Below are 12,083 nucleotides of genomic sequence, written 5' to 3' on the forward strand. Positions count from 1 at the left end.
AATTTAATATAAAAATTATATTAATGTCGCACATTGCATCATACTCCTCTTCTCGAAAAAAACTCGTCCTCGAGTTTTCAGGTGACTTTTGGTTTTCCCTCTATCTTTTGGAAGGCCTTTCAAACTTTTCCATTAACAGGTACAATGGCACAAGAAATTTACGAGTGTTCGAAGTCTTGATCCATACTCTTTCTTCAAATAGATAAGCTCGAAATGGTAAATGACTCCGATGGTAAGCAATACTTCTCTTCTTCAAAGGCTTTCTTCTAACCAAATCATCATGATAAAGAAATTTATCCCACGTATAATCATGAATATCAAAGTAAGGAGTTTTTGCCCAATGTAGAAGTTGTGCATTAATTAAGTCTGAATTTACCACCTCACTCATAAACCGTAAAGTTTCCTTCACATCCACAATCTTTACTTGGTGCTCAATATTCAAGAAACTACCTTCAAGAATCTCATTGATCACGTGAATAACAATATCATCTTCTAAGAAATTATACAAACTTGAGGAGTATAACTTGCTTACCTCACTACCATCCTCATCAACTTCATTCACAAAACGATTATTGACTTCGTCTTCCTCAATGTACTCATCATAAATTGGTGGGAAATTCCAATCGACGAAATTAGTTTCTTCGACAGTGTGCTCTTCAAACAAATTGTAAATCACAACCATGGTCTTCAATCGTAGCGGACAACCTACTCTGATACCACTTGATGCAGGACAAGCCAAGGGTTCTCGAGGATATGGGGGATGATAACCTGGAAGTCACTCAACTAGGGGCAACGGAGCTCGCTCACGTAGCTAATCGTGGATTCGCTCACACGACCAAGCCAAATGCTTGATTGGGGAAGGAAAAATCACTCACTTCAATTGCACAAAGCCAAATATATTTTAATTCATTCAAGTCTTCCTAAACATACATATGGAGTCCTTTAAATAGAGAGATTACAAACATTGGTAGGATAAATACTTATTACTAACGGTTATAGTTACTAGAAATCTAATAAAACATATCCTTGAAATATGAAAAACCACAAACAATCAAATTTAATATAAAAACTATATTTAATGTCGTGCATTGCATCACCAATAGTAAACCAACAAGGACGGGGGGTCTCCCCACCCCATGGTGGACTCCCCCCAATCACGGGTGGGTTAAAATTAATACGGATGGGGCGTTGAATGTTCATGCCAAGCTGGGTGGTGTGGGGATGGTGATTCGGGACTGGAGGAGAGGTTTCTTGACGGTAGGGGAGCAGCAATTCCCAGGCGTTACCTCGGTACCGATTCTGGAGCTGTATGTTGTGAGATATGGCTTGCAGATGGCTCAGCAGCAAGGTTTTCAACAAGTCGTGGTGGAGAGCAACTCCATGAAGGCCATTGCAACTCTTAATATGATCCATTCAAATTCATCCGCAATTGGTATGATAGCAGATGATAAAATGCAGTTGGCTTCTACTTTCTCTATCGTGAGGTTTATTCATGTCTCCCGTTTATGTAATGGTGTTGCACAGTCTTGCGAAGTTTGCTTTGTCTAGTAGCAATAATTTAGTTTGGTTTGAGGAGCCTCCTACTCTTATTTAGGAGCTTCTACTCCAAGACCTATGTAACTCTTCATGAGTTTGTTTATTAATATATCGCTTAAAAAAGTATGATTGTGTAAATCTTAAATTTTTTATACTAGTTATTCTTCCTTATTATGACCTGTATTTTTTTCTCTTATTACTATAAATAAAGGCACTGCGTAGGAGAAATAACATATCATCTACACACCCCTACAAACACATATCTTCCTACTCTCTCTCGTGTGCCCCCTTTCTCTATTGTCAGATTAAAATAAGCCACAACACGTTATTCGCATGCTTCTACCACTTAGAAATGTGACGTGGAAATTATTCATCTTCAATAACGGGAATATTACGTATGAATTATTCTTAATTGATTAAATTTTGGTTTTCTTGTATTCATATACTTTTATTGCTTCAATTTATTTTTCTTAGAACGTGATACAAGCTTCGGAGATGGAAAGCCAAAATTAAAGAAATAATTTTCTGCGTCAAACTAGTTCATCAATATCATCACGCAATCAAGTTCTTCTAAAACAACGGTTTTTATCTCGATATTTTTGCAACCCTGATAGCATAAACATTTACTATAATGCATGACCCAACTTTACGATTTATGAATTTTAGATTCTACATAAATTGTGTATGCATTATATCCATAATATTGTGAAATTATGTGAATTGATATTGTATGGAATTATATAGATTAGTATTAAATTATATATGCATATTTGAATTTTGAAAATTAAAAAAAAAAAAATATATATATATATATATATAAACCACGATTTCGTTGAAAACCCCTCCCACTGAGCGAGTCGCGGCCGTTGAATCGCCAAGCCGCCGAGCCCAGCATACCAGGCTAGCAGCCTGAGCCACTGGAGGCGAGCCAACCCACGAAGCCAGCAGCTCCACGCCCTGGAACCCAGAACCCACGATGTCGTTTCGACATCGTCCACCCCCAAACCCGACGCCATCATCGGCGTCGCCACTGATCTTTTGACAAAAAAGAAAAGTCAGATGTAGATCCTGATGAGCATGTGTTTGGTAAACCTTTAACATGAACATTTTAATACATTAGATTTTGATTTTTTTTTTGTTTTTTGGCTTCTTGGACTAATTGAATGCAAACCATGAATTGGTTTTCTTTTTTGCAAGATTTGCATCTTCGCAATCTAATATTGAAAAAGGAAGCGTAGAAAGATTTAAATCTTCTGGAAATGCTCAAAGGAGATCGTAACAAAAGCATTGATTGGATGGTTGAGGTAAACTCTGCGTTTATATGCTTTTCCCAAATTCTGCGTCCTTTTCCAATTCCCGTACAAAAGATAAATGGGTTTTGTGCAATTTTGCAGATGCAAGCCAAAAGCAGACTGAAGGATGCTACCGTATTTCTGGCAATAAATACCTGGACAACTATCTGTGTTCGAATTTTGATCCGGCAATATTTCTTTTCCCTTTTACTATTTTGTGTAAGAAATATATTGTTTTCAAAATTTGATTAGATTTTTTATTATTTATTTTAGAATCTAAAGCCTGACTGGGAGCTAGCTACTACGAGTGGCTTGCTTGTCAATTTCTTCAAAACTTGAAGAAATTGATTTTCCTCGCTGTCTGGTAGCCTAATTCCTCTTGCTCTATCTTGCACAATAATGAGAATGGCACTTTCCAAACTCTGGAGAAATCAAGGTCCTCATGGCATTAGGGTGGGCGATCGAATGGATTACTCCATGGGACTTTGTTCAGGCACGTGTCAAAAACCCAAACCTAAACCCTAAAAATTCTATATACACCCAAATCATTTTTAACGTATTATTTATCTTTTTCAACTATCAAAACCCCTCGAACCCTCCATTGTTGAACAAAACTCTAACAAATGAAACTACAAACATGTTGATTGAAAAAAATTATTTTTGACAAATAAAACATGAAATCGATATTTCGAAAGATTCACATGAGATAAGACTTCATATTACTTATTGTTTTAGATAAGACTTCATATTACTTATTGTTTTGGTGATTTTGACGACATCAATAATTATTTAATCTTGCTTTTGATGCGTTATTCAAGCTTCTATGTTTGTATTCATCTTTTAGGGATCACAAGAATTGCATAAAGAATTAAACACCTAAAATTACCACCAAATATTAAAAACAGATGACATGGGTTTTAATGATGGAATTGAAAACAACCGACATATGCTTTAAGTCCCAAGTGACAACTTTTGTCAAAATTTTAGTCGGCATTATTTGTCCAAATTAAAAGTTTTATAAGATTTGAGAAATATGGGGTGTATAGAAAATATGGGGTGCATATAGAAAATGTACGGTGTATGTTAAGAATGTGAGGTGTGAGGGTATTATGGGAAAGTAAGCGAGGTGTATTAAGATAATTTTTAATTAAAAAAGCAAATGTGGGATGTATTAAGTATGTAGGGTTTATTCAACAATTTATGGGATGTTAATATAATAAGCCTATTTCTTTTCCCTTTTACTATTTTGTGTAATAAATATATTGTTTTTAAATTTTGATTAGATTTTTTATTTCAGAATCTAAGGCCTGATTAGGAGCTACTACGAGTGGCTTACTTGTCAATTTCTTCAAAACTTGAAGAAATTGATTTTCCTCACCGTCTATGGTAGCCTTATTCCGCTAACTCTATCTTGCACAATGATGAGAATGTACGGCACTCTCCAGATTGAACTCATGGCATTAGGGTGGGCGATCGAATGGATTACTCCATGGGACTTTGTTCAAGCATGTGTCAAAAAGCTAGACAGAGAAGGTTGTCCTGAAGAAACATTGAGGGAAAAATGTGTTTCAATCATGAAAGGTATAATATTTAATTTATTTATTGATAAATGAGTGTTTTAGATTAATACAGTATATGATTATTTGTTTACATTTTATTATTTTATATATTGAGACCAGAGTAAATATAGTTTATGACTCTAAATTTGATGGTATGGAATTGACATAGATTAATATAGTGAAGGTGCTCCAGTCATAACTGCTCCTAAAATATTCAATTCCCTTTAACAACAGATATTGATAGGCATTAAGAAACAGAACATTAAATATTCCTAAACTAGGACTTACCACTTTTAACAAGAGAAAATGATCCGAATTAAACTGCAGCTTGTTACAATCTAATTTGAGAGCACAAGCTATAACAGATGGCCTGTAGCTCACTATACTAATCTCTGTCAATTTCACACCATCAATTTTAGAGTCATAAATTGTATTAACTCTGGTTTCAATATATAAAATAATAAAATGTAAACAAATAATCATGTATTGCATTAGTCTGAAACACTCATTTATCAATAAATAAATTAAATATTATACCTTTCATGATTGAGACACATTTTTCCCTCAATGTTTCTTCAGCACAACCTTCTCTGTCTAGCTTTTTGACACATGCCTGAACAAAGTCCCATGGAGTAATCCTTTCGATCGCCCACCCTAATGCCATGAGGACCTTGATTTCAGTCTAGAGAGTGCCGTTCTCATTATTGTACAAGATAGAATTAGCAGAATTAGGCTACCATAGACAGCGAAAAAAATCAATTTCTTCAAGTTTTGAAGAAATTGACAAGCAAGTCACTAGTAGTAGCTCTCAGTCAGGCTTTAGATTCTAAAATAAACAATAAAAAATCTAATTAAATTTTGAAAACAATATATTTCTTACACAAAATAGTAAAAGGAAAAATAAATATTACCGGATCAGAATTCGAACACAAATAGTTGTCCAGGAAATACGGTAGCATCCTTCAGTCTGCTATTGGCTTGCATCTGCAAAATTGCACAAAACCCATTTGTCTTTTGTACGGGAATTGGAAAAGGACGCAGAATTTGGGAAAAGCATATAAACGCAAATTTTACCTCAACCATCCAATCAATGCTTTTGTTACGATCTCCTTTGAGCACTTCCAGAAGATTTAAATATTCCTTCGCTTCCTCTTTCAATATTAGATTGCGAAGATGCAAATCTTGCAAAAAAAGAAAACCGACTAATGGTTTGCATATTAGTCCAAGAAGCCAAAAAATCAAAATCTATGCAGTAAAATGTTCATGTTAAAGGTTTACCAAACACATGCTCATCAGGATCTACATCTGACTTTTCTTTCTTTAGCTCCAACGGGGCTATCCCTGTCCCAAAAATATTCAAGGTCAAATTAAAACAATAATAAGAGTTCCATTAATATTGTGTGGTAGGTCTCAGATGGGATGACACAGTGATTACTTCTAATCAGATATCAATGAGAAACAACCCCAGCCAAGAACATAAATAACATCCGCTATCTCCGATTTCATAAATGATTGCAAACTACAGAAACGTAAAGAGTAATAAGCCTGTCTGTGTGTGGCAATGTTATTTTCAGAATGCCTCTCTTAGTCAAATAAAAGATACAACTTTTGTATTGATGTGTGCTCATCTTCTAACCACCCAACCCAACACACACACAACACATTGTATTCATGTATCATGTATGCACCCATATTTTAAAGACTTCAAAATCCTATTAAAATGTTCAATTAAGTACACCTTGCCTCAAAATCAAAGCAAAACCTGGTTAGAAAAAGAGTTAATCCTCTAATGAGTTCCAGAAAGAGAATACCTTGTCTTGTAGCCTCCATCTCCATCTCCGTCACTTGTTCATCATTAATTCTTTTCAAAAATGGAAGCACATTCACAGGGTAAACCTTCTGCAGAAAAAACCAAAACATTTTATGAACACTTCACTTATGTTCATATCAATGGAACAAGCCAAAATTCAGGAGCTTTGCACGAGGAGAGGAAGCTGACCTTCTCAGATTGATAATCTAAGCACAAGCATGCTTTGCAATTGCAATTTCTATGGCATACTGGACAAGACTCAGCAATAGCATCCTCTGACTTAAAAGGGTACCTATGCAATACTGTACAATATATATTTATAAAAACTAATGCGAAGAGAATGTTGGTACGTCAGTTCAGAAAATGATCATAGACTTGACCAGGAAAAGGAAGGAAAATCAAATACAAAATTGATATGAAGCACCAACTGAGCCTAAAAGGTCGTACCCAGTGCACAAGGCTCCCGCTTTACGCAGGGTCTGGGAGAGGTGAATGTCGGCTAGCCTTACCCCCATTTATGGAGAGGCTGCTCCCAAGTCTCGAACCCGAGACCTACCGCTCATGGGCAAAGGCACTTGCCATCGCACCAACTGAGCCTAATTCTGTTTTTCTTCAATAATCTCCAACCGATCCTTATTTCAAACACGACAACCTCCTTTTACATGCGACTATCCACAGCTTGCTTAGCCATCCTCAAGGATTATCGTTGTATTCTTTTAAGCTCTACCTAACTGGATAGTAATTAACACGAAATCCCGATGCACCTCCTCCCACAGATGGTAAGTAATTTATCTCCCTTCGATTTGAAAGCCAAGAAAACATGTGATGCCCAACCATGTACTTAATAATCCCGTGAACAGAATTAAAATTTAAAGCAGGCAGTGAAAGTCAACACAGGAGTCAATGAAATTTGAGAAAACAGAACAAAGAAGAATCAGACTTCGTTAGGCATTAAAGCAAACACACGCAGAACAGAAATTAACCTCTGTTTGGTTACCAAGAAAGCTCAGCAAACACACGCGGAATCAGACTTCTAAATAATTAAAGCAATCATTTAGAAGCTAAAAGGATACAAATACATTGTCTTATAGGAAAGATTCCACACATGAGCAATAGACTAAAATGAGATACAGATAGAGTCTGCCCAACTTCATCATCATCACCCTAAGTTGACCTTCTTTCTTTCTAAATACTTAACCACTGACTAAACACATGAGCAGTAAGTAAGCCTGTTGCAAAATCCTCGTCAATATGGCATATTGAAATTAATGGTACACATGATATTCATGAGTGAAAGCGACAAGGGAACTACATTTTATCAGAGACTACTAAAGTGTGAAAAATGCCATCAAAATGTGTACTTGATTGAATGACTATGCATGGTCTATGTAGTGTGCAATGATGACAAATACTAAATACTAGGAGAAATAAAGCTTACAGATAGGAGGTCCAATCCATCCGAATCCAAAGGAACAGCGGCTCTCAAAGAAGATAATCGAAATTCCTCGGATGTGTCTGTAAACACGTATTTCCTGTAGCAAATAACAAGAGAAAATAAATTTGTAGGGTTACAATTTCTGATAACAAGTTTCCTCTTATTCGATCTCCAAAAGATGTGTAGATGTATAAGTGTTGACATGTATCATTCTTGATGACTCGTTTAATTTTGATGAATAACATCCATGTGTACGATTTATGAGGCATGTGTCGAAACTTTAATGTGTTGGTGAACATTAATTTCACCAAAATTTCCATGTCTACAGTGAAATCACTACATTCTTGCATGACATACTTGCAGTCCTCGTCACTTGGCCATCCAAGCGCCTCAGTGACCCCTGCCCACTCCTCCTCAGTTGGAATCCCCAGTAACCTGCAGAATAATCGCATTTATTTATATTCTTTTCCTCTTTTTTTCAATTCTCCACAAAATGAAAAATACTCCGAACACCTAACTGGAATATGTTGACCAACTTCAGTAGCAGAGACCAAATTCTTTCATCCCCTCGCCATCAGAGCTGTAATTAATACGAGAATGTCATAGTAAATTGCAATAATGCAAGAATATTATAGTAAATTAATACTTAAATACATTCAAACACCTAACTTGTGAGACTTACCGAAAATTAAGCCAACTGACCATGTATCGACTGGCCATCACTTCAGGCGAGTAATTGCTTCCCTCAGGTCCAACCGTGAAGCCACGACCACTGCCAAAATCGGCAATCTTGAGGGTCCGATTATTTTCGTCAAAAAGTATGTTTTTCGGCTTCAAATCAGGTGAATGACGGAGAAGGAGTGACAGTGGTCGACCCCACTCAGTACCTGGTAAAGAAAGTGAGGGATATCATCTTTCAAGAATCCAATTTCATTGACGACTTGATCGAGTGTCTTGTGGAGGTACTCGAACATGAGATACATGGTGGGTTTATCCTTCCCCACCTCCATTACCGGCACAGCATTGTCAAAACGCACGATGTGCGGGTGTGGATTGATCCTCCACAAAAGAGTAACCTCGCGAATGATTTCAGGATGCAGCCCAACGATACCATCCGTGTCTGGTTCAATTTTCTTTATGGCAACGAAGTCCTCTGTGCCATTGACCTTGGCTTAAAAAACTATTCCGTAAGCTCCATCGCCGATGGTTTCCCAATCATCGCTAGAGCCGTAAGCCTCCTGTTCGTGGCAGGAATTTCCGCTGGGGATGTTTCCTGGCCGACGAGCACACAGCTCCCCTGGAGGTTGGCGTCGGTTGAGGGCTGCTGTCGGGCTTCTGCTTCGTTTCTGGGCATTGTTGGGCAAGTCTCGTCGGGCAAGACTCTTCGGGCAAGGCTCTTCGGGCAAGGCTGAAAGAGAAGGACAGAGTTAACTTTGAGAGGTGCCTTTGTGGGGCCTTAGGTATAGGCCTTGAGGCTCACAATCAAGGTTAACATTTAGGTGCTCAGGCATGCCACTGCCATCTTTAGCATGGCAGATGTAAAATGGTTGTTGTTCTTTCATTGTCTATATATATATATATGTATCCAAGAAACCATGTTTAGTTATAACAGGGGCCTTTGTGGGGCCTTAAATGTAGGCCTTGAGGCTTCCCATACATAACTAAACCAGCACTCGAACGCATCATATGTATTCTTGTGATTGTCGGAGTCTTCTAACTATTATATTTCTGATTACCCGAATCCAAGGAATAGAACGAACCCAGATGGGTGCCTTTGTGGGGCCTTAAGTGTAGGCCTTGAGGCTTCCCATCAGAGTTCATTCTTATGCTTAGACTCTTAAGATCGCTGAATATGATGAATCCAAATGGATGCCTTTGTGGGGCCTTAAGTGTAGGCCTTGAGGCTTTCCATTAGAGTCCATCTCATGCTTAAGCATTCTATGATAATCATGATATAATAGAAAGCAAACTAGAAGGTAGGTCGATTACTTGCGCCCCAAGTAACTTCGGACTTCTCGTTTATCAAGGATTGTTGTGGATGGGTTAAGTCCACATAAAGTTCTTTTTTATGCCTTGCGGTCAAGGACTTTTAAACTAATCAGATTTACATGCCTGCGGGCTTAGGACTTGGATCTAACTTAAGCATTGAAGATATATTTAAATCAGATCCAAGTGTTGAGAAAGCTTTGTCATCGTGATTTTGCTAGAAACAACTTGCATATAAAAAACATACAACATATCGCTAGACTTTAAAGAAAGAAAAGACAAAGACAGAACAAAGCAGGTCGGGCAAGATTAAACCTTATCAATTAAGGCTGATCGTCTTGCAGGTCCCTATCTTTGTGGTTCTGTCAAAGGTCTGAGAGCTTAGGTGGAGAGGGGAAAGGAGAATACAAAAGGGTGAATCGATACTACAACAAGTTTGAACAAGGTAGCAGAGCTATTACAAAGTTTAGGAGAAAAGATTATCCCGAGGGGGATGAAAGCTTGGGCTGACTACAGCTTCGTTTGAAGGCAAATCTGGCTTTTTGAGCAGAGTTTGTGCTTTTGTTTGTTTGTTTGAGTGTCCTCATTCCTGTCTTCTCTTCCTCCTTTTATAGACTACTCGGTTCGGCTCCTGTAGCAACAGCTTTGCCCGAATGCGGTCTGAGGGTGATGACTCATCAGCTTTATTACATGTAATGCCATCATAAAGTACTTTATGGGCTGTGCAGTCTGATCAGTCTACACCACTTGGTCCTTGGGTAGGTAGGCAAGTGGCCTTTGTGAATTGTATCAAGTCAGAAAAGGCCTTTTCCTACCTTCCCAAGTCTCGGCTGGGCTTTGATCTTCTCTTCCTCCAGGCCTCCTTTTGGGCCGACTCCAACTTTGGGCCTAAAGTTAAGTTTTAATCCAAACACCTCCATTTTCGCACCTCCCAACTGCGAAGCGTTTCTGTCCGCCTCTCGCGCTCCCCTCCTTTTCCATTTTTCTGTTCCCACAAAGTGAGCGCTCGCGGTTTGGCACTCAATTGGGCTTCCCCGAAATTATATGTTTATTCGGCATTCGGCCCACCTCTCATAGGCTCTCTCAATTCAAACGATCAAGGCACATTGTAAGGTCATCTCCAACCGAAGAGTCCAGATGGTCATAGGGCTGAAAATAACTCGAAAATCATCTTCAACCAAGGGTTAGCCCAGAGGGCTCGTGGAATCTGAGAAGACCCCACGGAATCTGAAAGGACTAAATGGCTGGTTGGCCAGAAAACTGATTAATCATGTCGGTTTCTTAAAAATAATTTTGAATCCAATGGCTAGCTGGTGCCAGTTATCGTTGGATTCATTTTATTTTATTTTTTTTAGGTTTTTTGGGCCTTTTTTTTTAAAAAAAAAAAAGTTCTCAAAAGTTCTATTTTTTTTTTTTATAAATACCTAAATCATTCATTCACCATTCCTACACCATTTCAATTCCCATATTTTCCTTCCTCTTTCAATAATCTATCCTTCAATTTTTTCAATAATTTTCAAATAGTCTCGTCTGCAATGAAAGGTAGGGCTTGGACCCAAAAAGAAAATGAAGTTCTTTGCAAGTCTTATAGATGGGTGTCAGAAGATAGTGTGAGGGGGAATTGTCAAACAAATGACGGTGTTTGGACTCATGTGTCCAAAAAATATTTAGAGTTCTATGAAGACACCACTCCAGTGAATATTCGAAACCACGAGAGTTGTTTTTCAAGATGAAAGAAACATCTTCAGCCAAGTTTGAACAAATGACATCAACCATTGTTAGCAACCGCAAGTAGACATGAAAGCGGCACTAATTACTACGATGAAGTAAGTGTTTTCACAATTTATTTTAAATATTTAATTATTTTACATTTAATTTCATAAATTAATTTCCTTTAATTTTTTTTCTAGGTACGCCAAGCGGAGGAATTGTATATGGAGAGCAACTTGAAACCCTTTTAGTTTCACAGTTGTTGGGAAATTTGTAAAGGGTGGGTGTTATTTGAAGATCCACCACAGAGAGCTCCTACGCCGGTGTTTGGAACTGCATCCTCAGCTACAGATATGGATGAAGATGGATCTCCAACCATTCAACAAACAAGGGTAGAAAATCCGTCTTCGGGTGAAGGTTCCATACCTAGGGCTATGGGACGAAACAAGGCGCGAAGGTTGAAGGAAAAGGGCAAGGCAAATGATGATTACGCTGCTCAGCATGAAGTGGCAGCCCCATTGCGATTATTGGCAGAGCAAAATGCTCTTAAGGTGGAAGAAATGAAGTGTAGGCATGAAGAATGGGCCAAACAAATACAAGAAGAGATGGATGATAAGAATATGGAAATGAACACTTCGAATTACACTCCAATAAGTAAGGCCTATTTTGATAGGAAAAACAAAATTATGAGCCGACGACAGTTATTTACCTCTGACTATACTCCTATGATGGCGGATGATGAAGATGATGTTGAT

At 37.9% G+C, this 12,083-nt stretch overlaps 2 protein-coding genes and 1 long non-coding RNA gene across 4 annotated transcripts; 2 read left to right on the top strand and 1 right to left on the bottom strand.

The window, feature by feature from the left end:
* The first annotated feature begins 2,363 nt into the window (after positions 1-2,363).
* LOC126583179 (uncharacterized) lies at positions 2,364-3,095 on the top strand. The gene is made up of 3 exons (XR_007609689.1): positions 2,364-2,622; positions 2,734-2,840; positions 2,931-3,095. It is a non-coding gene; the product is annotated as an uncharacterized LOC126583179 (long non-coding RNA).
* Positions 3,096-5,288: 2,193 nt separating this feature from the next.
* LOC126583122 (lysine-specific demethylase JMJ25-like) lies at positions 5,289-10,645 on the bottom strand. 2 transcript variants are annotated; one of them, XM_050247419.1, is made up of 11 exons: positions 10,533-10,645; positions 8,646-8,867; positions 8,315-8,519; positions 8,151-8,212; positions 7,990-8,067; positions 7,636-7,729; positions 6,387-6,489; positions 6,199-6,286; positions 5,666-5,728; positions 5,462-5,589; positions 5,289-5,371 (listed from the first exon to the last, which is right to left on the bottom strand). In XM_050247419.1, the coding sequence occupies exons 6-11, from the start codon at positions 7,653-7,655 to the stop codon at positions 5,303-5,305; spliced, it is 471 nt and encodes a 156-aa protein (XP_050103376.1). In that variant the 5' UTR covers positions 7,656-7,729; positions 7,990-8,067; positions 8,151-8,212; positions 8,315-8,519; positions 8,646-8,867; positions 10,533-10,645; the 3' UTR covers positions 5,289-5,302. The 2 variants fall into 2 exon arrangements, with proteins under 2 accessions (XP_050103376.1, XP_050103375.1); XM_050247418.1 differs by having other exon boundaries at positions 8,315-8,867.
* A 970-nt stretch (positions 10,646-11,615) lies between these two features.
* Positions 11,616-12,083, top strand: LOC126582161 (uncharacterized; the record flags this gene model as incomplete). The annotated part of the gene is made up of 1 exon (XM_050246171.1): positions 11,616-12,083. A coding segment is annotated over one exon (468 nt), but the record flags the coding sequence as incomplete, so codon positions are not given.

Source organism: Malus sylvestris, chromosome 9 (genome assembly GCF_916048215.2).
Source record: "Malus sylvestris chromosome 9, drMalSylv7.2, whole genome shotgun sequence".
NCBI classification, from domain to species: Eukaryota; Viridiplantae; Streptophyta; class Magnoliopsida; order Rosales; family Rosaceae; genus Malus; species Malus sylvestris.